Source organism: Mytilus californianus, unplaced genomic scaffold (genome assembly GCF_021869535.1).
Source record: "Mytilus californianus isolate M0D057914Y unplaced genomic scaffold, xbMytCali1.0.p SCAF_6, whole genome shotgun sequence".
NCBI classification, from domain to species: Eukaryota; Metazoa; Mollusca; class Bivalvia; order Mytilida; family Mytilidae; genus Mytilus; species Mytilus californianus.
In genome coordinates this window covers 5,629,162-5,656,407 of record NW_026262712.1, presented here as the reverse complement: position 1 = coordinate 5,656,407, position 27,246 = coordinate 5,629,162, and the positions used below count along the sequence as shown (strand labels likewise).

General features: G+C 35.1%; 2 protein-coding genes across 25 annotated transcripts in view; both read right to left on the bottom strand.

Annotated features, from left to right (window-relative positions):
• The window catches only part of LOC127706418 (sulfotransferase 1A1-like), a 90,263-nt gene that overhangs the window by 4,222 nt on the left and 58,795 nt on the right, over nucleotides 1–27,246 (bottom strand). Inside the window, exons 3-7 of one of the 6 annotated variants that reach the window (XM_052211045.1) lie at nucleotides 26,406–26,615; nucleotides 24,891–25,208; nucleotides 23,531–23,640; nucleotides 22,423–22,600; nucleotides 19,699–19,932 (exon numbers count right to left, since the gene is read on the bottom strand). In XM_052211045.1, coding sequence (XP_052067005.1) covers nucleotides 19,820–19,932; nucleotides 22,423–22,600; nucleotides 23,531–23,640; nucleotides 24,891–25,208; nucleotides 26,406–26,615 — 929 coding nt within the window. In that variant the 3' untranslated portion in view covers nucleotides 19,699–19,819. Of the gene's footprint in view, nucleotides 1–19,698; nucleotides 19,933–22,422; nucleotides 22,601–23,530; nucleotides 23,641–24,890; nucleotides 25,209–26,405; nucleotides 26,616–27,246 lie in introns of those variants that run through there. The other 5 variants (XM_052211047.1, XM_052211046.1, XM_052211051.1 and 2 more) reach the window with 5 other exon arrangements.
• The window catches only part of LOC127706416 (sulfotransferase 1A1-like), a 139,961-nt gene that overhangs the window by 60,849 nt on the left and 51,866 nt on the right, over nucleotides 1–27,246 (bottom strand). For 7 of the 19 annotated variants that reach the window (XM_052211039.1, XM_052211040.1, XM_052211041.1 and 4 more), the window contains exon 2: nucleotides 527–736. The exons of 3 other annotated variants lie outside the window; for them this stretch is intronic. In XM_052211039.1, coding sequence (XP_052066999.1) covers nucleotides 527–736 — 210 coding nt within the window. Of the gene's footprint in view, nucleotides 1–526; nucleotides 737–2,214; nucleotides 2,230–2,345; nucleotides 2,361–4,798; nucleotides 4,834–4,990; nucleotides 5,124–9,289; nucleotides 9,356–27,246 lie in introns of those variants that run through there. 9 more of the 19 variants (XM_052211035.1, XM_052211036.1, XM_052211026.1 and 6 more) reach the window with 9 other exon arrangements.

The following is a 27,246-nucleotide window of genomic DNA, read 5'->3' as shown; positions in this document are numbered from 1 at the left end:
TGTCCTTCGACGACACATGTACATGCGTGTATCTTGGTATTGGTAATAATCAGCAAAATATAGATAAACAAGTGGGGATTGAAATCTGTCTTTTGCTGAAGTCTGCAGAACTTCCTCAGACTGTTTTTCTATATTTCTATAAGTTATGTGTATCGTTAGGATGATGCGGATATATGGAATAGAATTATAACGGAAACAAGGAATGTGTCAAAGAGACAACAACTCCACCAGGAGTCGAAATCAGCTGAAGTTCATCAATGGGTCTTTAACGCAGTGAAAAATTCCAGCACACGAAGGCAAGCTTAAGCTGGCCAATAAACAATAATGTATACTAGTTCAACGAAATGGACGCCACACCAAACTTCGAAACATACAATTTAACCAAAATTAGATAAACAAAGAAGACTAACAAAGGCTATCATTTCCTTGAAATTTGTAGTTTATACAGTTCATTTTGAATTTTACGTCACAAAAAGAACGCAATATATATTTCTTTCCAATTAAGTAATTTTTAATTATAAATTACCTGTTTTAGCATGTGCAATTATAAATACATCGTCCTCATATACCGGCATCTTCTGAATAAGTGGCAAGACCTCCCGGATGTCGGGTAATAAACTGCTTTCCTCCGATCCTGGTGCTAAATGTTGGATAGCATCTCCTACTTGAAGGGACTTTACTGTACTTCTTGGTGTTATGGCATACTCAATCAGTGTGTCTTTCTCTGTAATTGGTCCTGAATGAAAACGTAATAATTGTCTTTTGTTCAAATGTATCTTTATATAATTTCGATTTACGATATTTATTATATAACGAAATGAAAGGAGTGACTCAATTAAAAGCCATTCTTGTTGACCATGGCCTTGAGGAATCGTGTGATACAGATTCCTGTGGGCACACGACGTGCGTGTAATAACTCAATCGGCAAACCCCGGCCAAGGTTTTCCAATGTGTTATAGACATAAAATGATTACAAATATTTGAGAGCACACAAACGAGTATAAACTACTTAACACAAAACAGAAAAAGATCTATCTTTAACATCACAGTTTGAGTGGTTGAAAAGGGTAATTACAATCAAACTGTGAAAATAAGAACAGAGAACACGAGAACGCAAGACTAATAAGACTGAAATCAGGAGTTAAGGAATTTTCCATTGGTTCTGTCTGACGTAATAGAATTATTGATAATTAATAAAATTATACTGTTGTTGTTCAAAGGCTGCGTCTGGTTATTTTGAAGATAATATCAATTTGCAAGTGTATATTTTTGAAGAAAATACTTAATCTTTCTTTTGCGTTTCTATGTAATTTGTTATGGGCATCGCTAACATGTTTAACCCCGCCACATTCTGTATGTATGTGCCTATTCCAAGTCAGGAGCATGTAATTCAGTGGTTGTCGATTGTTGATGTGTAACATATTTGTTTTTCGTTCATTTTTTTGCACATAAATTAGGCCGTTAGTTTTCTCGTTTGAATTGTTTTATATTTGTCATTTCGGGGCCTTTTATAGCTGACTATGCGGTATGGGCTTCGCTCATTGTTAAAGGCCGTACGATAACCTATAGTTGTTCATTTCTGTGTCATTTGGTCTCTTGTGAAGAGTAGTCTCATTGGCAATCATATCACATCTTCTTATTATATATATTCCATAATATCATATTGTCATGCTATGTTCATGACTTTTTTTGCATGAACCCGTGGTAAAGTGTTTTCTCTTGTACTATTGCTTTTGTTTGTTTTTATGCGTTTATCGTTAATCCATAGATCGAAGTTAGGTTAAAGGTTGAGATAAACAGAAAAGTGGTTAACCCCGTCACATATTCATGTGCATGTCTCAAGTCAGTTACCTAGTCCGACTGACGGTTTTGGTGTGTTATCTTTTTTGTGGTACTTAGAACATTTGCTGAACTGAACCTGCATTAGAGCTAAATTTCCATCATCTAGGATGAGAACATAAGGGTTTTAATTCTGTAATTTTAAGATCTGGTTTCAACTAACATCGAACAATATTTACGTACCTATTTTATATCGTCCTACTGGTTGATCGGCCATGTTTCTCTATGACGACCTACATTTACGTACCTATTTTATATCGTCCTACTGGTTGAGCGGCCATTTTTGTCTTTAACGATCTACATTTACGTACTTATTTTACATCGACCTACTGGTGGAGAGGCCATGTTTGTCTATAATGACTAACATTTACGTACCTATTTTATATCGCCCTACTGGTTGATTGGCCATGTTTCTCGATAACAACCTACATTTATGTACCTATACTATATCAACCTTCCACTGATGGAGCGGACATGGTTCTCTATAACGACTAACATTTACGTACCTATTTTATATCGCCCTACTGGTTGATCGGCCATGTTTCTCTATAACAACCTACATGTACGTACCCATTTTATATCGTCCTACTGGCTGAGCGGCTATTTTTGTCTTTAACGACCTACATTTACGTACCTATTTTATATCGACCTACTGGTGTAGCGGTCATGTTTCTCTATAACGTTCTACATTTATGTACCTATTCTATATCGACCTGCTACTGATAGAGCGGTCATGTTTCTCTTTAACGACCTACATGTACGTACCTATTTTATATAGACCTACTAGTTGATCGGCCATGTTTCTCTATAACAAACTACAATTACGTACCTATTTTATATCGTCCTACTAGTGGAGTGGCCATGTTTCTCTATAACAACTAACATTTATGTACCTATCTTATATCGTCCTACTGATTGATCGACCATGTTTCTCTATAACGGAATACATTTACGATACCTATTTTATATCGCCCAACGGGAGGAGCGGCCATGTTTCTCTTTAACGACCTAGATTTACGTACCTATTTTATATCGTCCTACTGGTTGGTCGGCCATGTTTCTCTTAAATAAACTACATTTACGTACCAATTTTATAATGTCCTACTGGTGGAGCGGCCATGTTTCTCTATAACGACCTACATTTACGTGCCTATTTTATATCGACCTACTGGTGGAGCGGCCATGTTTCTCTATAACAACCTACATTTACGTACCTATTTTATATCGTCCTACTGGTTGGTCAGCCATGTTTCTCTTAAACAAACTACATTTACGTACCAATTTTATATTGTCCTACTGGTGGAGCGGCCATGTTTCTCTATAACGACCTACATTTACGTGCCTATTTTATATCGACCTACTGGTGGATCAGCCATGTTTCTCTATAACAACCTACATTTATGTACCTATTCTATATCGACCTGCTACTGATAGAGCCGCCATGTTTCTCTTTAACGACATACAAGTACGTACATGAACCTATTATATATCGACCTACTGGTGGAGCGACCATGTTTCTCTATAACGACCTACATGTACGTACCTATTTTATGTAGACCTACAGGTGGAGCGGCCATGTTTCTCTATAACAACCTACATTTACGTACCTATTTTATATCGTCCTACTGGTGGAGTGGCCATGTTTCTCTATAACGACTAACATTTGCGTACCTATTTTATATCGTCCTACTGGTTGATCGGCCATGTTTCTCTATAACGACATACATTTACGATACCTATTTTATATTGCCCTACGGGAGGAGCGGCCATGTTTCTCTTTAACGACCTACATTTGCGTACCTATTTTATATAGATATACTGTTGGAGAGGCCATGTTTCTCTATAAAGTTTTACATTAACGCACCTATTTCATATCGATCTACTGGTGGAGATGCCATGTTTGTCTATAACGACCCACATTATGTACCTATTTTATATCGGCCTACTAGTGGAGCGACCATGTTTGTCTATAACGTTCTACATTTATGACACTAATTTTATATTGCTCTACTGGAGGAGCGGCCATGTTTGTTTATAACGACTTACATTTACGTACCTATTTTATATCAACCTACTGGTGGAGAGGCCATCGTTGCTCTATAACGTTTTTCGTTTACGAACCTAATTTATATCGACCTACTGGTGGAGAGGCCATGCTTGTCTATAACGACCTACATTTACGTACCTATTTTATATCGACCTACTGGTGGAGAAGCCATGTTTGTCTATAACGACCCACGTTTACGTACTTATTTTATATCGGCCTACTGGTGGAGCGACCATGTTTGTCTATAACGTTCTTCATTTACGTACCTATTTTATATCGACCTATTGATGGGGTGGCCATGTTTCTCTATAACGACCTACATTTACGTACCTAATTGATATCGACCTACTGGTGGAGAGGCCATGTTTGACAAATTGTCTACAGCGACCTACATTTACGTATCTATTTTATATCTACCTACTGGTGGAGACGCAATGTAGGTATAACGACCTACATTTATGTACCTATTTTATATCGACCTACTTGTAGAGCAGTCATGTTTCTCTCTAACGACCTACATTTACGTACCTATTTCATATCAACCTACTAGTGGAGAGGCCATGTTTCTCTATAACGACCTTCATTTACGCACCTATTTTATATCGACCTTCTGGTGGAGAGGCCATGTTTCTCTACAACGACCTACATTTACGTACCTATTTTATATCGACCTACTGGTGGAGTGGCCATGTTAGTCTATAACGACCTACATTTATGTACCTATTTTGTATCGACCTACTGGTAGAATGGTCATGTTTCTCTCTAACGACCTACATTCACGTACCAATTTTATATCAACCTACTGGTGGAGTGGCTATGTTTCCCTATAACGACCTTCATTTACGCACCTATTTTATATCTACCTACTGGTGGAGAGGCCATGTTTCTCTATAACGACCTACATTTACGTACCTATTCTATATCGACCTACTGGTGGAGCGGCCATGTGTCTCTGTAACGACCTACATTTACGTACCTATTATATATCGACCTACTGATGGAGAGGCCATGTTTGTCTATAACGACCTACATTTACATACCTATTTTATATCGACCTACTGCTGGAGCGGCCATGTTTCTCTATAACGACCTACATTTACGTACCTATTTTATATCGACCTACTGGTGGAGCGGCCATGTTTCTCTATAACGACCTTGTTATCAAGAAGTTATGCCAATAAAAATGTGATACAGCTTCTTCTCCTTCGGCACTTGTTTGATGCTGTAACTTTCAGTACTGAAAATATACCTCAATAATATAGACTTATTACTGATTAGTACTTATAAACTATGGTACCATTTTAGTAACATCATTTTACAGTACGACTGCTACACATTTGAATTACCCTATTTTGTACCTCGGTAGTGTAGGTATTATGAAGGTAAAATAAATACATAAGTACTTCTTTTTTTCACTTTTTATTTGCTGCTCTTTTTTGCGAGTTTTAATATTTCTTGGAGGTTTTTTTTTTAAATTGTAACAATGTGATTCATGTTACAATCAACCAATAAAGTTTATGGGCACAGCCATTTTAAGATGATAACGTATTCGGAATTAAGAATACGATTTAGTGAATAAGATTGATCCCGATTGGTCGTTGCGTGCAGCAGGAATTTTTTTATTTTTTAACGTGATACTTCGTGCACTCTGCGTTATTCCAAAGGCAAAATAAAACATTTTCCTTAGCCAAACGGAACTGAGAAGTCTTGTTTACGCTGTGATGAGACAAATTTTGTTAGGGCAAAATTGATAGGCAAGGGAGATAAGGACAAATTACGCTAAGAAAAGCAACGGAAACCTATAGTGTTTGGACTAAAAAAAAACGCTGTCCCAGGTTAGGGAGAGGGTTGAGCGCTTACAAACATGTTTAACCCCGCAACATTCTTTATGTGTCTGTTCAAATTCAGAGGCCTGTAGTTCAGTGGTTGTCGTTGGTTCATGTTTGTCATATTTATTTTTCGTAAATTGTTTTGTTATAAATTATATAAAAGGAGACGTGGTATATGTTTGCCAATGAGACAACTCTTCACAAGAGACCAAATGACACAAAAATTAACAACTATAGGTCACCGTGCGACCTTCAACAATGACAAAGGCTATTCCGCATAGTCAGCTATAAAAGGCCCATAAATGACAAATGTAAAACAATTCAAACGAGAAATCTAACGGCCTAATCTATGTACAAAATAATGAACGAAAAACAAATATGTAACACACCAACATTCGACAACCACTGAATTACAGGCTCCTGACTTGGGACAGGCACATACATACAGAATTAACCCATTAGTTTCTCAATTGAATTGTTTCATATTTTCATGTCGGGGCCTCTTATAGCAGACCATGCGGTAAGGGTTTTTCTTATTGTGGGAGGCCGTACGGTTGCATATAATTGCTTACATCCACTTCAATTGAACTTTGGTGGATATTTGTCTCATTGGCAATCATACCACATCTCCTTGTTTCTATACTAATAATGTTTCTTTAATTTTAACAAAAATTGACACTAAGTTTCTATATTTTTATACAAATAACGATTTCTCAGTTAATGACATGTCATAAAAATATTTCTTAATGACTATAAGAAACTGTACACATAAATTTTATGAGATAACATTAACAATTTCATCAAAATCGGACCTCAAAAAAGTTTTCGGTAGTGTTTTTAAAACAATGTGTTTGCATATGAAATAATAGGGGAATTTCGGATTGGAGAAACACTGTTGACCTAAGACTGTAGTTTGTAATAAAAAACGGTGCACACTCATTCTGCTTTTTTTTGGCAATGTAAAAATACGAAGTTGGTGTTTTATAACAAATGAGATTATTGTCTAACAGAGACCAATTTAAATGTGACCGTTCTAGCACAAAAGAGACTACTAAATGCTGTTTATGAAATTGATAATGGAAACAGGAAATGTACCAAAGAGACAACAACCCGACCAATTACAGGGGGGGGGGGGGGGGGGGGGGGGAGAATGAAATTCAAATAAAAAGGCAGGACAGGAGTTTTGAGTAAAAAAACAAAGGCAGGATGAGCAACTTGGAAAAAAAGCAGGCAATTTATGTAAAAAAAAAAGCCAGGATAAACTAATAACAAAAAAAGGCAGGACCGAATAGAGTGAAAAATGAAAAGGCAGGACAGAGATTACAACTAAAAATAAATGCAGGACAACATTTTTCATCCTAGCCCCCTATAGAATTCAAATGGTAGCTCCCTAACAAATGCCAGATTTCTTATTAAAGTAGACAACTTTAACTTATTTTATTGTAAGAGGGTCTGGATGGGGGAGGGCGTCCTTCATTTCTGTATTCTTTGATTTTTTAGGTCATAGTTAAGGACCCCGTTATTCTTATCTTTTTTTATTTGTTAACCCTATTTTTCTCTATTCTTTCCTTTTTATTTTGCCATCTATTCAGCACATCTTACCCATTATTCTCTATTCTGTAAACCCCATCTAGACCCTCCTGTATAGTAATTATAGATTAAAAGTATCAAACCGTGTTACCGGCAGATACAATATAATAGTGTTCCCGATTGCTATTTAAAAAAAAAATTGATTATTTTGTCCATGGGATACTGATACCCCCGCTCGAAATATTTGTCCATTAACAAAGCGACATAACTAAAGAACAGTGAAAGCGACGCCACCAAAATTCTAACTTGATCTGTGTTTGGTGGTAATAAGCATTTAGTTAAAAGTTTATTCACATTTGGTTGAGGCAAACTAAAGTTAGAGTGCGGAAACGACAAATTAAGCTATTTTTCCATGTATAAAGGGACATAACTCGAGAACGGTGAAAGTGACGCCTCCCAAATTCAAATAGATCTGTGTTTGGTGGTAATAAGCATTGTGTATAAGCTTTATAACATGTGGTTGAGGGAAACTAAATTCAAAGAAAGAAAACTAATTTTTGAACATACGGACGATAGACAAGCGGACAAGGGTAAAACTGCATGCCCCCTTCGCCACGGCGGGGGCATACAAAAACTATTATGTACATCAGATGTGTCTGCGTTTTCAATTACCATTGAAAAACAATGGATTTTGCAATTGTGCACAGCAGTTTTTGAAATGGATTACCTATCGCATATGCCTTACCGGTAGCTGGTAAAACCCTATCCAAAAATAAATATACTGACTGACTTTTAAAACGCAACACTCATTTTGTTGAATTTTTTTGCCAAATCATGTTTGATCCTCATACAACTACTATTCATGCTTACCATACTTCTTTCTCTTTAGAAAAAATCAACATTTGACTTACCGTTGGTTATTGAACATACTGGATTATTGAAGTCGCACGAATTTTTTTCAGTTTGTTTTTCTTTGTGAAACAGTTCTTTCAATTCTTGGCCACATTTAAATCAGTTTAAAAATGTTGCATCTCCATATTGCCAAGACTGAGGAATAAAAAAACTGAATCAGCCTATAAGAATACTGCAAACAGAAAAACGAGAACGTGCTGCAACCAGACAATTTGACGCCAGAAACTCTTTTACTGTCCTTCCGACAACGATACAGTTAGACAGGATTTGTTGAAGACCATCAATGACCAGATCAATATGTAGTGACAATGCAACGTCAATAGAATTTGATTTCGCAACGTCATTTGCGAGACACGTTTACGGCCGCAACGTCAACTGCTAATCAAATTGCCGAATGCCATTGCGCACATATTCATGCCATAAATGTATTTCATAAACTGGACTGCTAAAGAATCGACTGCAGAAAAACAATTAAAGCCCTAACGTTTCAACCGCATAATTGCCAAAATCCATTGTAATGGGTGGAACAACGGCAAAATCAGAAAGTGCAAAACAGAACCCAAAACATGCCGAACAGAATTGGTTGACCTTTCTGACAATAATTTTTGCGTTTGTTACATGTAGACATTGCTTTTGACGGTGACACGTTCTTTGGTAAGGGGAAAAACAGGGTTTCAGTATATACCACATGATTTGAACATTAAAAATGACGTAATCAGTTAAACTTTCGAACTACCATTTTTTTTTTAAAACAATGAAGTAATGAAAGAAATTTCTGTTCATAAGTCTGTTTAACAAAAATTGCATATTTGAAAATGGGAATTAAAAAGACTAAACTAGTGTTGCGTTTCTAAAGTCGGTCAGTATATTTAATCTATAAATAAAACATTTGTTATACGTGTCTTTTATATTTAGGTGAGTGACCTATCCGTCATTAACTAGGGTCAATACGACAAGCCGACAATTTACATTCATTCCTACAGTTGTTTATTTCTACCTGGATTAATGGTGTTTTAACTGACATATTTAGATGAAATACTGATGTGATTTTCTAAAATATAATTCCGCCGCCTTGTTCATTCTGTCAGAAACGACGAATAATACTTTAAGCGTTAATAGTGTACAGACTTACCAAAAACGTCTTTCAAAACTCGAAATCATGTGATTATGATAATAATATAGAGTTTCCCCCCTTACATATTTAAATCACTTAGTTGTTTTCCACTTACGTAGATTATAAAAAAACTTGTGTGAAATTCAATACACGGTGTTCTTGATGTTGATAAATAAAACACATTTTTTGGTTGAAGCTACATAGTGTGACCTTTCGTGGTGAAGAAGCACGTGATAGATCGTTTTAAGCTAGTTGTACTGTCTAGTTATCTATTTTAATTTAATATTGATCATACATCTAATAATTGTACATATTAAGTTCTGATGCCTTGAACATGGTTCAACATGCTTTAACATGTTTGAATCATGGTATAATTGCCAATTAGAGAAAAATCTATCATAGTCGAAATGACATGGATGTAATCAACTATAAGTCATCTTTCGAAACGGCCTTCAACCATGAGAAAAATCAATATCGTATACCTACTTTAAAATGTGAAATAATGCAAACAAGAAAAAAAAACGGCTTGATTTGTGACAAATAAAATAAACTAAAAGCAGACATGACAAACAGCAACTATAACAACATTGTTGTTTGCTTAACGTCCAGTGTCAAATATTTCACTAATAATTGCAATAGGGAGGCTCTACATATAGGGTATTAATAGATCGAGGGTTATTTTAACTGCCATTTGAAAATGAGGTAGGGTGGATAAGGTCAGACTTGCAACTGGTCAACTACTGACTACTCAGAGAGTTGTTAAAAGTGTAATGTAGCGTGCACATAGAGCTTTACTCTATGCGTATGATCCAATTCCGACAAGAATAATTTGCAACTATCGACAAACAGGAAGTGGCTGCATGGCCGAAACAATAATTGCTCACACGCAACAACCTAACAATATAAAGCTTCATGCCAAATATCAAATTACTCTCTTTCATAGACACACCAATTGGAGCCAAGAAAATATTAACGAAAATTTTCCGTGTATAATGGGTGTTGTAAAATTTTAAACTATCAGCAAACAGGAAGCGGCAGCACGGAAGATCTAAGAATTGCTTATATACATTACGATTAAACATTATCAATCTACAGATCGACCAAGAGTGAATCTATTCTTTTTCACAGAAGCCAAGGAAATTTTGACGAACTTTAAAGTCTTCTTTCCAAGGTCTTTTTGGACGGACGGACGGAGTCGGTCAGTTAAGACTATACCTGCTTTCACCGTTGGCGACTCGGGAAAAATAAACAAACAGACAAAGAACAGATCACAATCAATGTACAGGAAATTTAAGATTTAACAATACGAGTTTAAATAGAACGTGCAGAAACCCTAAAAGGTTGATCGGTTGTTGTTTTTCTTACGCCCAGAAGAAATATTTCATGCATTTCAGCACGAGAACGTATGAACAATAAATACAGTTGGTAGGTTCTGGGATTACTGTCGGGAAATTCGAACTGCCACTAGAAAATGAGGTTATTTGGGATCGGGACAGACGTTTTGCCTTGCAACAGGCCATCTACGAATCCCTCAAGGGCAAGGCCCAAACTCTCTCTTCATGATGCGTCGGATTTAACGTCCATATACTGACCGGATGTGGTTACAAACTTATGCACCTCGCTCAGCCAAACGGACACCCCACTTTGGCAAATAATCTACTGAGGGAAGAAGACTTACCAGACCATATTTCTATTCCCTAGTCACCCATGGGGACCTCAAAGGTCAGCAGTTACCACCCGTCGTGTAAAATAAGTGAGTTCCTTATTCAAAAATATTTGTAGCAGACGTTTAACAATATAGCAATCAGGAAAAAAAGTTTGGATTGTTAATGGAAAGAATATTATCAATATATCCGAATGTGAAATTAAAAGATCTGGCTTCTTTGATCTTCTGGTTTTTGATAAGCGTCTTAACAAGCTAAAGGAACTCTGACTCTTTTGAAAATAAGAAGTAGGCGAGGAACTAGGCGCAAAGTTCGTTCCCATAGGAATGCCGACAATTTGTTGAAAAAGTCTACCTACAAATTCAACAAATATGTTGTCCATAAGAAACTCAAGCATGCGTACTGATCAATTGTTCTTCTGTGTAGCATGTTTTACCTTTTTGTTCAATATCTATAAAATATGTATCCTCCTTGTCAAATTAAATATGTAATAAAAATATACCATTATTGTTACTTTTAGAAGTAAATGAGGTCGAAATTTTAGACATTTACCTTGGAAATAATGGATTTCTATTACAGTTTCATAATTTTGGAAAAATCCCGACATCTTTTGCTGATAATTTATCTTATTCAAAAAAATCACCAGTGATTTGTTCATAAAAGTTGGAACAAATAATCTGTATACATAATCAAGCCAAATGTCACTTTTAAAAAAGGATCCATGTGCTCGTTTTCAACCCTGATGGTTAGAATCAGTCGAAAAATACATCTTTTCCCGATATATCAAGCGAAACACAACACTTTACGTAGCAACGTCATAACCTACTTGTGCCCTGTAACTGCATCGTATGACCCTAGTTCTTAAATACCGGTAAAACAACAAAAACAAATTGCACCGTATTAAAAAATGATCATCGTTACTTAACTAAAATATCATGAAAGCGTTATAATCTTAAAAAATAGAAAATAATTTTGATAGAAATTCTTGTATACTAAACTACTAAGATAAAGTCCGAAGTGACTCTAGTCCCTTTGGTATCTTTCGACTCTCGTGTTCGTACAAGACGTATCAATGACAAGTAAAACAATGTCAGAAATATAAGTATCCTATATAAAAAAAAATTGAGGGTCTGCAATGCTCCTAGTTATCTATTTGGCCTTTAAAATGCTTTGATTCGAGAGTCACTTATGAGTCTTTTGTAGACGAAACGCACGTATGGCGTACACAATTATAATCGTGTTTTTATATGATGAGTTTGTGTACACAAAAAATCCACATACACTGTAAAAGATCAGTAGTTGTCTTGGTTATCTCTGTAAATGCATTTCCGATATTCTCCTATATCATGTATATCTATACTATTAAATTTGGAGACCAAATTGTTTTAGCCGGTTTGTCTCTGACCCGACGATTGCTTGAAGTATTATATAATAATAAAGAGTTAGTTTACTTGATAACTTCATATAGTAATTGCTTTAATAAAGCGTAACTTAATAAATGTAACCCCACTCGAACACTCTCACTAATTATTACAACTTGCATCACTTTATCAAACTCGCACCACAAAAAAAAAAAGAAATATAACAAACTAGAAGAAATGTGGTTTTATCATTAGATTGTTTTCTCCTTCTCTTAGTAAATTCCTCCTTTCTCGGAACACCCATGTCACACAGAGACAGAACTCTCTCCATTCGAAAATAAAATACTACAAACTCGCACCACTGAAGAAATGTTTTAAATCATCAGAGAGTTCTTAATTGTCTTATATTAGTTATTTTCTCCGTTCTTGGAGCATCCGTATCACACAGAGACAGAACTTGACTCGCACCTTTCGAAGGAAATACTAGCACCACTGAGAAATGTTTTAATCATCAGTTGTCTAGGTTGTCTTCTTCTTCTCTGAGTTATTTCCTCCTTTCTAGGAGCACCTGTGTATAAGCGAGACAGAAGCTACTAATCGGACATTCAAACTCCTATGGCAGAAGAACTGACAAACTTATCAAAACTATCAACATAATGCACCAGTGCATAACAACAGTTTGAGAATCACGAACCCAAGCTGCGTTTATTATCACCATAAACATTTTAAGTAGTCATGAACCCGCGCTCGCGCGGGTTTTTTTCTAGTATAATAATAAATTTAAGGCAGTGAAACATGTAAATGTTGTTATAAAAAAATCTTTTGACTATTATTAAAATCAATTTAGGTTGGTTTTTTTTATTATCGTTAGTACCCAACAGGATTACTTTGTATGTGTAAGATAGTAAAGTCTATACAAACTAAATAACATTCGGGCAAGATGCGCAAAAAGGAAGATTTATGCTTATGTAAAACTGTTTTTCAGTCCTCTACATTTCGTACCTGTACCAAGCGCTGGGACATGTGCTGTTTGCTGTTGTTTTTCTCTGTGTGAATGTCTATTAACCTAACGAAGGTTGGTGGTTCTGATCGGGCACTCCGGTTTCCTCCGCCAATTAAAACTTACCACCACGAAATACCATAATAGTGCTGAAAGTGGCGTTAAAACATCAATCAATCAATCGATAAACGGAAGAATCAGGTGTTGGTGGTTGATGTGGTTAGTCACATATGTGTTGTTTATACATGTAAAACCTCCCTGGAATGCAAATATTCAGCATGAGCGTTCCTGATGAACGTTAAACCAGAAAAGCGCATGAAATTTAGAACGTGTTGTTTTCATTTCATACTTTCAAAAATATGTTTGGAACTCCTATTATTCTTTTTATGTTTTATGGCTAAAGATGAAATATTCTTTAATGAATAAACTTTTAATTTAGTTTAAACATCAAAAACGCTAAAAACATCTGGAACGCTTAAAACACGATCGAGGAGCGTAAAAATTATATGAAAGCTAGGAATGTATAAATAGAAATTGTAAATGACCAGTTGATATCAAACGAGTTAATAGAACACAAAGAGAAAAGGCCAAGAAAGAAACCAATATCCACAATTAAAAATAAGACAATGCAACGACCGAAAATAAAAACGTGTTTTAAATTGTATTTGAACTGAAAGGTCGTAATGTGGGTATTATATCTTTTTTAAGCTTTCCGAAGAATTTGCAAATCGGAAAACAGTTAAACAATGCAAAGATAAGACACCACTATGATAGAAAAAACAATTCAAAAAGAATAAAGAAAAAGAAAACACCAATAACATGACTATATACTTTCCCAATTTAATTTATGAATATTTACAAGATTATATTATACAAAACATTCAGTCTATTTCTAAATAATTTAATTTTGGATGTAACACGTCTTCTGATTGGCTGATTGTTTATCAGCTCATAGACATAATTTTGTCATGTGACCGTGACGTTATCAACGTTTTTTTCATGATTTACTCCTTAAAAATGGAATTTAGAATTAGATTATAAGGAATGATTGTAATATGTATTCGGTCTATTCGAAATAACAGAAAAAAATGTGGTGCGCACTGTTAAATAACCCGCTACGCGCGTTATTCAGTGTGCACCACATTTTTGATGTTATTTCTTCATAGACAGAACACATATTACAGTCATTCCTAAATTAACATGCAAATTTACTCTGTAAGAACGAATTATATCAATAATATTACAGATATTATAAAACAATCGAAAAGGATAGATGCTTATCCCCTTCATTTATTAGCTACAGATAAAATGTATAACTTTTGGCCCTGACATCATCGACATGGTTCGTGAATATAGCAGATTAACCGGGTAAAAGAAGGTAACATGTTTTAAAGAATATAAAGAAGAACGATAGAGTGTGACTATAAGTCCCTATGTTTTTATGTCCTTCACCGGAAACGTTCGTCAATTATGCGAGCCTTTATTACATCATTTACCAAATAGAGGGGATTGTCTGTATCCCTCCAATATTAAAGTTCATCAAGTGTCTTCGTGATTGTCATTATGCAGCATTAACTAAAATAATGTTTGTGCTGTAGGTTCTTACTCACAATTCCCTAATGACAGCAGTGATGATTATCAATTATAAGATATTCATTTGCCGAATAATTCGTGCAATGCAGCATTATATTTTTCAACCAATCGCTTAACATTAGAAGGAAGTGACGATGCTCCCGCACGAATGATGTTCACTAAATCCAAGTTTTTGACGGAAATGCAACGAACTCGTAAGTTATCTAATCACTCAACATGTTCAATCTCATTCAAACTACCAGCCCAATTTTCATTCTCTGGGAAAGAAACCAAGACACTGTTTTCAAAATAAACACATTTCACCGAACCAACACTTCCATGTTTCACTGAAGCTCGCTTCTTTGTGGTAGACTTTAATCTAACTAAGCTACCGATAAAAAATGGAGTGTTTATAGATTTTATCGTGGCACCTACGCTAAATGTCAGAACACCTACAATTCTCTCAATGTCCGTCTTTATAGTTTTTGCAGGCTCAAAGTTAACCTTTGTTGGTAGCTCTGTAACATCTTCCATGCTCTTTAAAGACGGAATATTTTTATTCATTTCGGTTACTGACACTAGAAATATCGTATTGTTTTGTTTGCTCGCAGATTTTTTTACGTTATTTATAGATTCCTTGTTCTTTTCAATTTCATCTCTTCGTTTGATTATCTTGTGTTCAATTCTTTGAGTCTCCTTTGACTTCTTTTCATCAATCTCTTTCAAATATTCATCCGATATATTATTAATAACATATATAAGGCTCTTCCTTTTTTCATCGATTTTCTTTTTAGCATTCTCTGTTGCATCTTTGAACTCTTCTAACGACTTTTTAAGGACATCTACTTTCTTTTCGGCTTTATGTATGTCAATTTCAAACGACTTAACCTTGGTGTTGAATTCTGACCTTTTTTGTGACCCAGCTTCGTCTAACAAGCAGAAATCGTGTGTTTTGTGTGATGATGTTAAGCATATACTACAAAGCAAGCAGGAACACTTATTACAGAAATAAAGGAATCTCTCATTATGTTTTTCGCAAACGGGTGTTTTTTCTTCCGGGTTGATTGTATGGGCATGTTGAAAAACGTGATGTTTACACGGTTTTGTTTTTAAGTGTGTTATTTCACATACGTTACAAAAATACTGCTCACAGTCTACGCAGAACCTGTTTCCTGGGGAACTTTCACATATTTCACAAGACTTAATAGGACACTGAGCCATATCCAAATAACCAATATTTACATAGAGACACGCCACCTGGTGAAAAATATGAGCGTTTGATGAAACAAGTAGCTTTCTCAAAAAGCTTTTGTTTAGAGCATTTCCTTAGTGTCTTCAAAATATTTCACAAGTAGGGTCAAAGGTTGCTTGATACTGAGCCATATCTAAATAAATAAGATTCACACTGACTGTGAAAAGTATGAGTGTTTATTTTAAGACAAACATAAGTATAGTTTTCTTAAAAAGCTTCGAAAAGTTTTCGAATACCTAAATCACTATTACAATACCACATGCGTTACTTTCAAACAGCTTTTGTTTTAACCTTATCTGATAATTGGCAAAAACAGATTCCGAATACAAAAATTTAACAAATCTACACAAGTTGAATGCAAGCTCGCATTTAGCAGCCCATTTCTCCCTTTTATATAACTCTTTTAAAAATGTGATAGAACTATATGAATGACTAAAAATTCACGACTAACTTTTTGAGTACATCAATATTCGTGTATTTCTTTAGTAAGGACAAAAGACAAAAGACCTTCAATTCTTGCCTATATTCAAATTTTTGTGGACCTCGAACAGAGCAGTTATAGAAACTACGAAATAGCTTCCTTTTTCAATAACTTTAAAGTTGATGCAAACGAAAGTACATTGATTGATTGAATTTTGAGATTTTGCCTAAAATCCTGTTGTAACTATTTATGTATAATCAGGATGAGAACAACGAAACACTTAATGCAATATCTATATTGTGCAAGGTGTATAGGCCGACAGAGTTGAAGGACAGAAAATGTTGACTGCCACAGGAAAATAAGGCTATGTAGGGAAGAGCAGAAATTCTACCTAGAAAAGAGCCACATACGGACCACTCAGACAGTTACTACAAATACATGTAGTCTTTAGGGTGCACAAAGCATGGCCCTGGTCCTACAAGAATCTGTAACTCTACATACCGAACGGGGGATTTTATATGTTCACGAAGAATTCAATTTTCACCAAATCTATATTTGTTTAAAAATTATTTTAAAACACCAGATCGGGGTTAAAGTGTTAACGTTACAACAATGGTTATTTAAACCATGAAAAAATGTCAAAATTAGAAACAGCTATCATAATTGTCCGATTAGCTTATGATTTACAAAAAAAATCCTTTTAAATTAGTTTTTAATAGTCACCTGTGTTACTTTAACGGTTTCAGGCTTCATTTGAAGTTATGTCAGGTAACACACTGAAATGATATCAGGTCTACCAACAGACCTTTATGGATTTGTATACATGTATTTAATACACAGCAACCCAATTTTACTTAAGGAAATGCCTGTACCAAGTCAGGAATATGACAGTTGATTTTAATTCGTTTGATGTGTTTGAGTTTTTGATTTTGCCAATTGTTAATGGACTTTCCGTTTTGAATTTTATATTCTTTTTTTTTATTTTACTTTATACCATTTTATATAGTTTAAGCTATTATGTACGGTTAGGTGTATACTTTCAATCTAGGACTTGCTTAACATCACTGTATCCGTGTGTTTCATATAATTAAATGTCCTCATTGGGTATGTTATTTACTTTTTTATCCCACTAGTGTATAGTGTATTTTAATCCTGTGTCTGATCACAATCACAATTCTGCTGCATCCGTTGTAATGCTGCTTCTTGAATACTAGTCACCCACAACTACCATTCAGAGGAACTAGTTTACTATCCTGAACTACTTGTTAACTTTTAACCTAGTTGGTAGTTTGGCTTACACAGTATTAATCCATACCAATACCAACAATTTTGTTCACCATAATTTAGGAAACAAAACTGATACTCTACTTTGTAACAAAATATATTTTTATGAGACCATGTGTTGTGTAACCAGCTGATGAACCAGTTAAGTTAAGTTTACCATCCATTCCAAGCTAAAAGTCTCATAGCTTCATCTCAACAGGAATATGTATTCAATCTTCTACAATATAAATATCAAATGCTTATCAGACAATCCAGTAAGTGTCCAAATTAAAGTTTCTTCAAATCCAGTGTTGAGAAAGAAAATGTGTAAAAGGCGGACAGACACCACGACACTATCCCGACCGAATAACTGAGGTCGTAACGAAAAAGGACGGAAAAAAGTAATAGCACGCCATTCAAGTTGACCATATAGTTTCGGTCCAAACCCAGTAAATTACAGTGTAAACTAATATTTTTTAAATCCCAACAGAGTAATTCAATGAATAGTTTAACCAATATAATCACGTACTGTCCTGTTCATACTTCACATTATCGGCTCTGGGCTTTTTGAGCAATGTTATTTGACTTCATGCTTCACGTTATCGGCTCAAGGCTTTTTGAGCCATGTTATTGGACTGCATGCTTCACATTATCGGCTCAAGGCTTTTTTGAGCCATGTTATTGGACTGCATGCTTTACATTATCGGCTCTTGGCTTCTTGAGCAATGTTATAAGACTTTTGGGCTTCACATTATCGGTTCTGGGCTTTTTGAGCAATGTTATTGGACTTCGTTCTTCACATTATCGGCGTTAGTTCTTTAGGTAATGTTATTGAACTTAATGCGTCACATTATGGGCTCTGGGCTTTTAAGGCAATGTAATTGGACTTCATGCTTCACATTATCGGCTCTGGGCTTTTTGAGCAACGTTATTGCATATCGGGCTTCAAATTATCGGCTATGTGCTTTTTAGCAATGTTATTAGACTTCGGGCACCACTGAAAGGGATGAGCATTGCACTGATTGGGCCCAAGACTCCAGGTATAGGGCTCCCTTGTAGGTATATAGATCATCCATATACGTAGGCTCTGGGACCCATAGCAAATGTGGAGCCCTTGTTGTTATAAGAAAATACAAACCGACTTTTTTGCATCAAAAACAAGGGATAACATGTCTGTTTAATAGATACTAACATTATCCATGCACCTGAACTCATTCTTTGTTCCATGTATGCAAGTGATTCCTATTACTTCTACCCGAACCTATTCTTTATCTTCTTTATAGTAAAAAAATATCTATTTTTTATCTTTTTGAACACTAAGAATTTCTACCCAATGGCACCAATAGCCTTAGGCTTAGCCGTATTTGGAACTACTTTATGGAATACCTCTTCAATGCTCTTCAACATCGTTTTTCATTTAACCTTACAACTGTTTTGATTGATTGATTCGTGTTTAACGCCACCTTCAACACTATTGTGCTATTTCGTGGTGGTCAGTTTTAATTGGTGGAGGAAGTCGGAGTGCCCAGGGAGAACCACCAACAATAGGAAGGAAAACTGACAATCCTATTTAATTAAGATTGGAGTCGAGTGCACCTGCCCCGTGTGGGATTCGAACTCACAACCTCAGTGTTGACTGGCTAGTGATACAGTAGTTCGACTACTTAGACCACTCGGCCACCGAGGCCCCACCAACTGTTTTGATTTGAGTGCTACTGATGATTTGTTTATATGCCTGCTTCATTGATTGATAAGTTTACTACTACTATTTTCCTCAGACAAGCAAGCTTTTCATTGTATTGTTAGTTTGTGAAAACCAAAATCATTTTATCATTGAATGAATGATTAATAAAAAATCATATTTTGAACATGCATGAACAATAAAAAACCATCAGTCTTTTCTTTGGTTTATTGTATGAAACAATACTTGTTCAAAATTTCACTGCATTGACTTAAAAAAGTTAAAACAAAACATTTAGAACGATGTGAGAATGTTGTATTGACTAATCGACTGTTTATAATGTATATTTGTAAGTGAACTTAATGTCTTTCATTCTTTCATTGTAAATTCTGTCAAATTCTTCATTTTCTGCGACAGTAAAATGGTTCTTCCAATCTCCAACTTCACCTGCAATAACAAAATATAAATAGCAGTGTACCAATATATATCGACCAGGTATCTATTGCTCGATAATTATTTAGCAACGCGACTAAAATGTGATATGTGCAGACTCACACATGGACTTAAAACTAATATACCTTCTTCTTTGGAGTGGAATACAGGGGCCTTGGTGGCCCAGTGGTCTAAGAAGTTCATCTAAATTATCACTAGCGTGTTAACACTGAGTTTGTGATATCAAACCCCGCATATGGCAGGTGCGCTCGACTCCAATCTAAATTGACCACGTGGCAAGGTGCGTTTGACTCTAATTTAAATTGACCACGTGGCAAGGTGCGTTTGACTCCAATCTAAATTGACTAGGATTGCCAGTTTTCCTGCCGAAGGTCGGTTGTCCGTTCATAGTACTCCGTATTCCTCCGCTAATAAAAACTAACAGCCACGATATAACCAAGAGTGATTAAAGTGGCGTTACAGACCAAAAACTAGTTATTGGATCGGGATATAATGATTTAATTATTGTTACTCTTTGCAAACACGATTTAAGAGAACAGTGTTAAAGCATAGTTTCTGTAAAAAGCTGTAAACTAAACATGCATTGTGTGCATTAATTAAAATGATAGGTGATCAACGATGAAATTAAAATGCTAGATACATCAATAAGATTGAAAAAAATGTGATTCAAAGAAATCCAAGTTATATTTAAAACGATGCAAATACTGTGTTTAAAAAGTTATACGAAGGACTAAGAATAGCATATTTTAAGTGCATCGAAATTGGTTATTTCATTTGTTAATAATTGGTGAAAATATTAAGTGAGCATCAGTACTGAAGTCAGTAAAAACATACGACCATGACCAACGAAAGAAGACGAACAAACATGCATCAGTCTATTGAAAACACCACGAACAATGCATGATTATGATTGAGGGACATAAACGATAAAAGATTAGAATAACCCTTTTCAACTGAACACATGAGAAAACATAAGGGTTTTGTCCGCAATATGTATAATTACAATATATCATGCAATTTGTTCCTATTTGTTTTATTTTACTTGCTCTTATTCAGAGCTGTCAAATCAAAGCATGCTTTAATGGCACAATCCTAGATTATAAGTGCATGTATCAAAGTATATTTGAAAAAAAGGAAGATGTGTGGTATACTTTCAGATTACAGGCGAGAGGATTGGTTTGCTGACATAACTATGTCTTTAAACGGAATTTGGCAGAAGATGCCAAAGGCACAATAAAACACAAAGACAAACCGACAAAAATATGGCAAAAATTGAAATACGACTAAAAGACAAAAACAGACTACACAACTCTACACAGAAAGATTAAAAATGAGCAACATAAGCCCAATTAAAAAATATAAGCGTTTTATTCAACTTTTATTTAAATAACTATGATAGAACTAGTTGTGTCTATGACAACATTTGTACTATAACAGTAGCCACTACAAGTAATAACTACTGCTGGGATATTTATATTTGATGATTTATATGATTGGTTTTACAGAAGCTGTTGGCCCTTTCTAATATACTCATGTTCACATTAGTTCATCTTTGGTAAGTGTTGATCAATCCTATAATGAGTTGTCTGTTTAAATTTCTAAGAATCCTGGTTGTTCTGACATTTTTCATATTTGTAGTATGTTGTCCTTTAGACTGGTTCCCTTTTCGTCATCTTTTTGGCTCAGCCAAAAGGGGTTACTAAGATACCCGTATGCCGCAAGTGAGAGCAACAACCTATTCGTCCTTTTTGTCTTATGATTTTGTTCGCTGGTATACGTCATCATACATAAAAAGTATAACAAGAATCACCAAACAATACTGAACGGCACAACAGACTACAACGACCATGAACACCCGACTCCTTAAAATTATAATCAGACTTACAAACACAATCAAACACAAACGAAGACCATATTCATAACATCCATTTATTTTTTTCAGTTTGGGACAATTTATTTTAAATAAGTTTTACCTTCAGTGACATAAAGTTAATTTAGTGGCTCTCGGCTAATATTTTAAAATATCAACTTACAGAACACACGAAAATCTATGCATATTGCAAAATAGGTTCTTTGAACATACAATAAAATTGAGAATGGAAATGGGGAATGTGTCAAAGAGACAACAACCCGACCATAGAGCAGACAACAGCCGAAGCCCACCAATGGGTCTTCAATGCAGCGAGAAAATCCCGCACCCGGAGGCGTCCTTCAGCTGGCCCCTAAAAGTTTAGACTAGAATGTTAAGAAAATTCTAAAAGAGGTAGGCCTAGAATACCGTGTTTTTAAATAATTATTTCCCTTTTCAAAGGTCTACCTCCTTAAGAGACATAGGATATTTCAATTTTATGTGACATGAGTGCTTAGGAAGCATTGAGGGAACCAAACTATTAAAAAACGAATCACTGAGTTTAAGATTTATCTCCATTTATCCGACCCATTCACACAATCTGTACATTTTGTATTAACTATCAATAACTTTACCTTTTCTATACATAAATGAAAATGCTTGCTTCGGAACTCCTTCAAGAGCAGCTACTTTGGTGTTATCAGCTTTCTTTAGATTATCAAAGCAACATTTATCCACTACTTGATGTATAAAGTCGTCAGCTCTGTTAATACCTAAATACTTCACGATTTTCCTCACTTCATCAACTGGGTTCTTAATAAAAAAAAAAAAGAAACATGCTATATACACATACACACTATTTATACACATACTTGTACACATCATAGGCAAGTCATACACATACATGTACACACCATATGCAAGTAGTGATCGAAAGTCGATATTTGGGAAAATTATTTATTTTGAATTGAATTTATCCCCTTTGCAAACTTTTCAAATATTATGCATGTCTTCTAAATGATACACCAGAGTGAATCTCTATTCCATTTTTAGTTGTTTTGTGTTTTTAATATCTAACTTCAGAAGCGTTACCTAACCTTTGGCAGGCATGTTCGGTCAGATAATCTTTCTGTTTTAATGTTTGATTCGCAAGAATACAAAACGGTCGAGAGGGCTTTCGGTAGTGGCTCATAAAGTTTTTTTTTTTGATAGACGATAGACGACGTTGAGTGAACTACTTTATGCAACCAACAAAATGGCGGCGCTAATAACACAAAACAGCTCGACGCTAAAAAATATCATCGTTAAATTTAATAATCAGAGGCGGATTTAGGAGGCGCAAAGGAGCCCCTCCCCCCTTTTATTGTGGGAAATAGTTGGTTGATTATATAGGAAATCACTGAAGCATGAATGAAGAGCTCCTCCTCTTAGGCAGTCAGTGGGTCCCTACTTATGAAAATTTCTGGATTCGCCACTGATAATAAACACAAAATATTCATTTGAATGATAACAAGATATTTTTGTAGTTTAGTTTTCCCTATAAATGTATTGTTATAGATTCAAACTAATCCTATAGTGTAAAATGATATTCCTCGGACAACTTTCAGCGATACAACAACTGACGCTCAGTCAACTCTCAGAAGGGTATAATTCATTACCAAAGGAATTCCAACTACTTGTTAAGTTTTGTATTTTTACATCAACTAATTAACCTGTAAAAAAGGTGTATTCCAAATGCCTTACAGATTTCATATCTTCGTAGTACACGTTGTGTATTGGTAAATCGGTTTGGTCATATAACATTTCTTGTAGTTTCTTGGTATAATAAAACCAGTTGTGGTTTGTGTCTGTTTCTGAAAAAATAATAAAGATTAATTAACTACATTTAATTGAAAGAAAAGTATGATTATTGCATTGAATGTCAACAGATACCAAGGGCCAATCATAAATCAAAAGTTAAAAAAAGACGGAGACAGGAAATTATGACGTAGGCAACAGTCCACAAAACACTAGATGGAAAAATCAAAATTCAGCAGCACGTGTCCCGACATAAACATTAAGTCATGCTTAGGTGCACCAAAAGTGGTAGAGCAGTTCCGACTCCAATAATGACACCCGTCGTGGTACCTCATTAGAATCTGTTTTTGTAATAATCAGAAATAAAATATAATCAGTATGTAGATTCGTTAATGTCTAACCAAAACCGTAACAACATTTATAAATTGCACTGAATATTGCCTTTAAAACAATAATTATCTACAGTTTGTATGCTTAAAAGGCGAGGCCTAGTGACAAAGTAGTCTCGAGTAGAGTTTATTTACAGTATCACTAGTATGTCAACACTGAGGTTGCAAGTACGAACCCCGCAAGTGCCAGAAGTGTTCGACTCCGGCCGGCGATCCTACCAAGTTTTTCTGACGAAGGTCGTCGTTTCTCTATAAGAAATTCCGGCTTCCTCCGCAAAAAAAAAAAGAGAGAAGAGGACTGAAAATAGCGTTAAATACCAATATTCAATCAATTAATACATGATCAAATATGCTCTCAAACACTGACGCGGTAACACGATTTGTCAATTCGTTACATATATTTTTCAAGCAATAGAGATGTCTCGATATTTCCTTATTAGTTAGACATATTGTCAGATCCCAGCACGCTTCCATATATTGTGATAAAACTTTCTTTTTTTGTTCAGAAGATCAACTGAAGATTTTGTTCATTATAAATCTAAGATCTCATAAATCAAGGCAATTCCAAAGGAAGAACTCGGCAATCAATTAATCATTAAATGCAGGACTTCGGGAATGTTCGGATAGCCGACGGAAGTTGTAAATTTAGGATGTTTGCTGACTGTCATTTTAAAATAAAACAATGTCATAACGCTAAAGGCAACAATATAATACCCAAGACTAGTACAATCATTTCTAATATACACATCAATACATATAAGAACTAAGAGAATCACCTGAACTTTAAACGTCTTCTAAAATATTATGAAAGCATCAACCGCCATTCAAATCCAAACTCAGTCAATATGTAATGATTTGAAAAAGGACACAATTGGACAACAAAAGATGGTTCACATTGTTAATGATAAAATTCTAACCTAGCTTCAACCATGATGACAGGAATTCACTAAATGTAGTTTCAGCATCAAACGACCCAAAAGCCTTCATGTGGTAAAACAGAGACACAACTGTATCTTTTGGGTTTCTCTGAACCACAATAACTTTACACTTCATTTCAATAGCTTGCTTAGGAATATGATGTAAAAGGAGATGCGAATTGAAGACACGAGGTCTCTGCATGTCTTTGAATTCGTCAGGGTAATGAAACTCTAGCTGTCTTCTTGCTTTTGACATCTTCTCGTATTCTGTTGAACCTTTCATTAGCATGTTAACGATCTCCCATGTCCAATGAGTTCCTGTCAAGAGTAATAATACAATGCGAAATGTCTATATAAATTTCTACAAAAAATAAATTTTATGTTTCACTCACTGTTAACACACAAATTTAAATTTCGCCTGTGTCATAGAAAAAAGTGATCTTATCTTTTAACAATTGCTGAAGCCAACAACAACGACAAACTAAACAGCACGCTTTAATCCCGCATGCGCAACTATTTTCACGAGACATACATCTAATATGTGTTTGTTTTTATCCTTCGACGACACATTTACATGTATCTTAGTATTGGTAAGAATCAGCAAAATATAGATAAACAAGTGGGGATTGGAATCTGTCTTTTGCTGAAGTCTGTAGAACTTCCTCAGACTGTTTATCTATATTTCTATAAGTTATGTGTATCTTAAGGATGATGCATTATCTATGGAATAGAATTATAACGGAAACAAAGAATGTGTCAAAGAGATAACAACCCGACCAGGAGTCGAAATCAGCTGAAGGTCATCAATGGGTCTTCAACGCAGTGAAAAATTCCAGCACACGAAGGCAAGCTTAAGGTTGCACTTTGTAAATACAGCTGTTTCTCAAACCACGCCTCTTTTGGGGAGATATATAATATTCATAGATATGTTAATTTGTTAACATACTGGTTCCCATGTATGATCTCTGTGTTTCATTTCATAGAGACATCACTTGGGAATGTAACCAGTATAGAAAAACATGGTAGCGCCTAAATTTTAATTCTTAGGAGGTCCAAAAATGGAGGTAAGGGTAGTATAGAATTTTAGTATAAGTTTAAACTCTTAGAAGTTCAGGGCAATGTTGAAAATATGCCGCACAGCCCTATATTTTGACCTTTGAATAAAATAGTAGTGCATATAAACTTTCCGTTCTAGGATATTATTTTTCACGAAACTCCATAGTAAAAGTGTCACAGTTTTAGCCGCAAAGGGAGTTCCTATGGGAAATTGCATTGTCTATATTTACAGAATTGCAACCTTAAGCTGGCCAATAAACAATAATGTATACTAGTTCAACGAAATGGGCGCCACACTCAACTTCGAAACATACAATTTAACCAAAATTAGATAGAAGACTAACAAAGGCTATCATTTCCTGAAACTTGTAGTTTATACAGTTCATTTTGAATTTTACTTCATAAAAAGAACGCAATATATATTACTTTCCAATTAAGTAATTTTTAATTATAAATTACCTGTTTTAGCATGTGCAATTATAAATACATCGTCCTCATAAACCGGCATCTTCTGTATAAGTGGCAAGACCTCCCGGATGTCGGGTAATAAACTGCTTTCCTCCGATCCTGGTGCTAAATGTTGGATAGCATCTCCTACTTGAAGGGACTTTACTGTACTTCTTGGTGTTATGGCATACTCAATCAGTGTGTCTTTCTCTGTAATTGGTCCTGAATGATAACGTAATAATTGTCTTTTATTGAAATGTATCTTTATATAATTTCGATATTTACTATATAACGAAACGAAAGGAGTGACTCAATTAAAAGCCATTCTTGTTGACCATGGCCTTAAGGAAACGTGTGATACAGATTCCCGTGGGCACACGACATGCGTGTAATAACTCAATTGGCAAACCCCGGCAAAGGTGTTCCAATGTGTTATAGACATAAAATGATTACAAATATTTGAGAACACACAAACGAGTAAAAATTACTTAACACAGAACAGCTTAAAAATCTACATTCAACACCACAGTTTGAGTTGTTGAAAAGGGCAATTACAATCAAACTGTGAAAATAAGAACAGCGAACATGAGAACACAAGACTAATAAGACTGAAATCAGGAGTTTAGGAATTTTCCTTTGAGTCTGTCTGACGTAATAGACTTAATGATAATTAATAAATTATACCATTGTTGTTCAATGGCTGCGTCTGGTTATTTTGAAGATAATATCAATTCACAAGTGTATATTTTTGAAGAAAATACTTAGCCTTTCTTTTGCGATTCTATATAATTTGTTATGGGCATCGCTAACATGTTTAACCCCGCCACATTCTGTATGTATCTGCTTGTTCCAA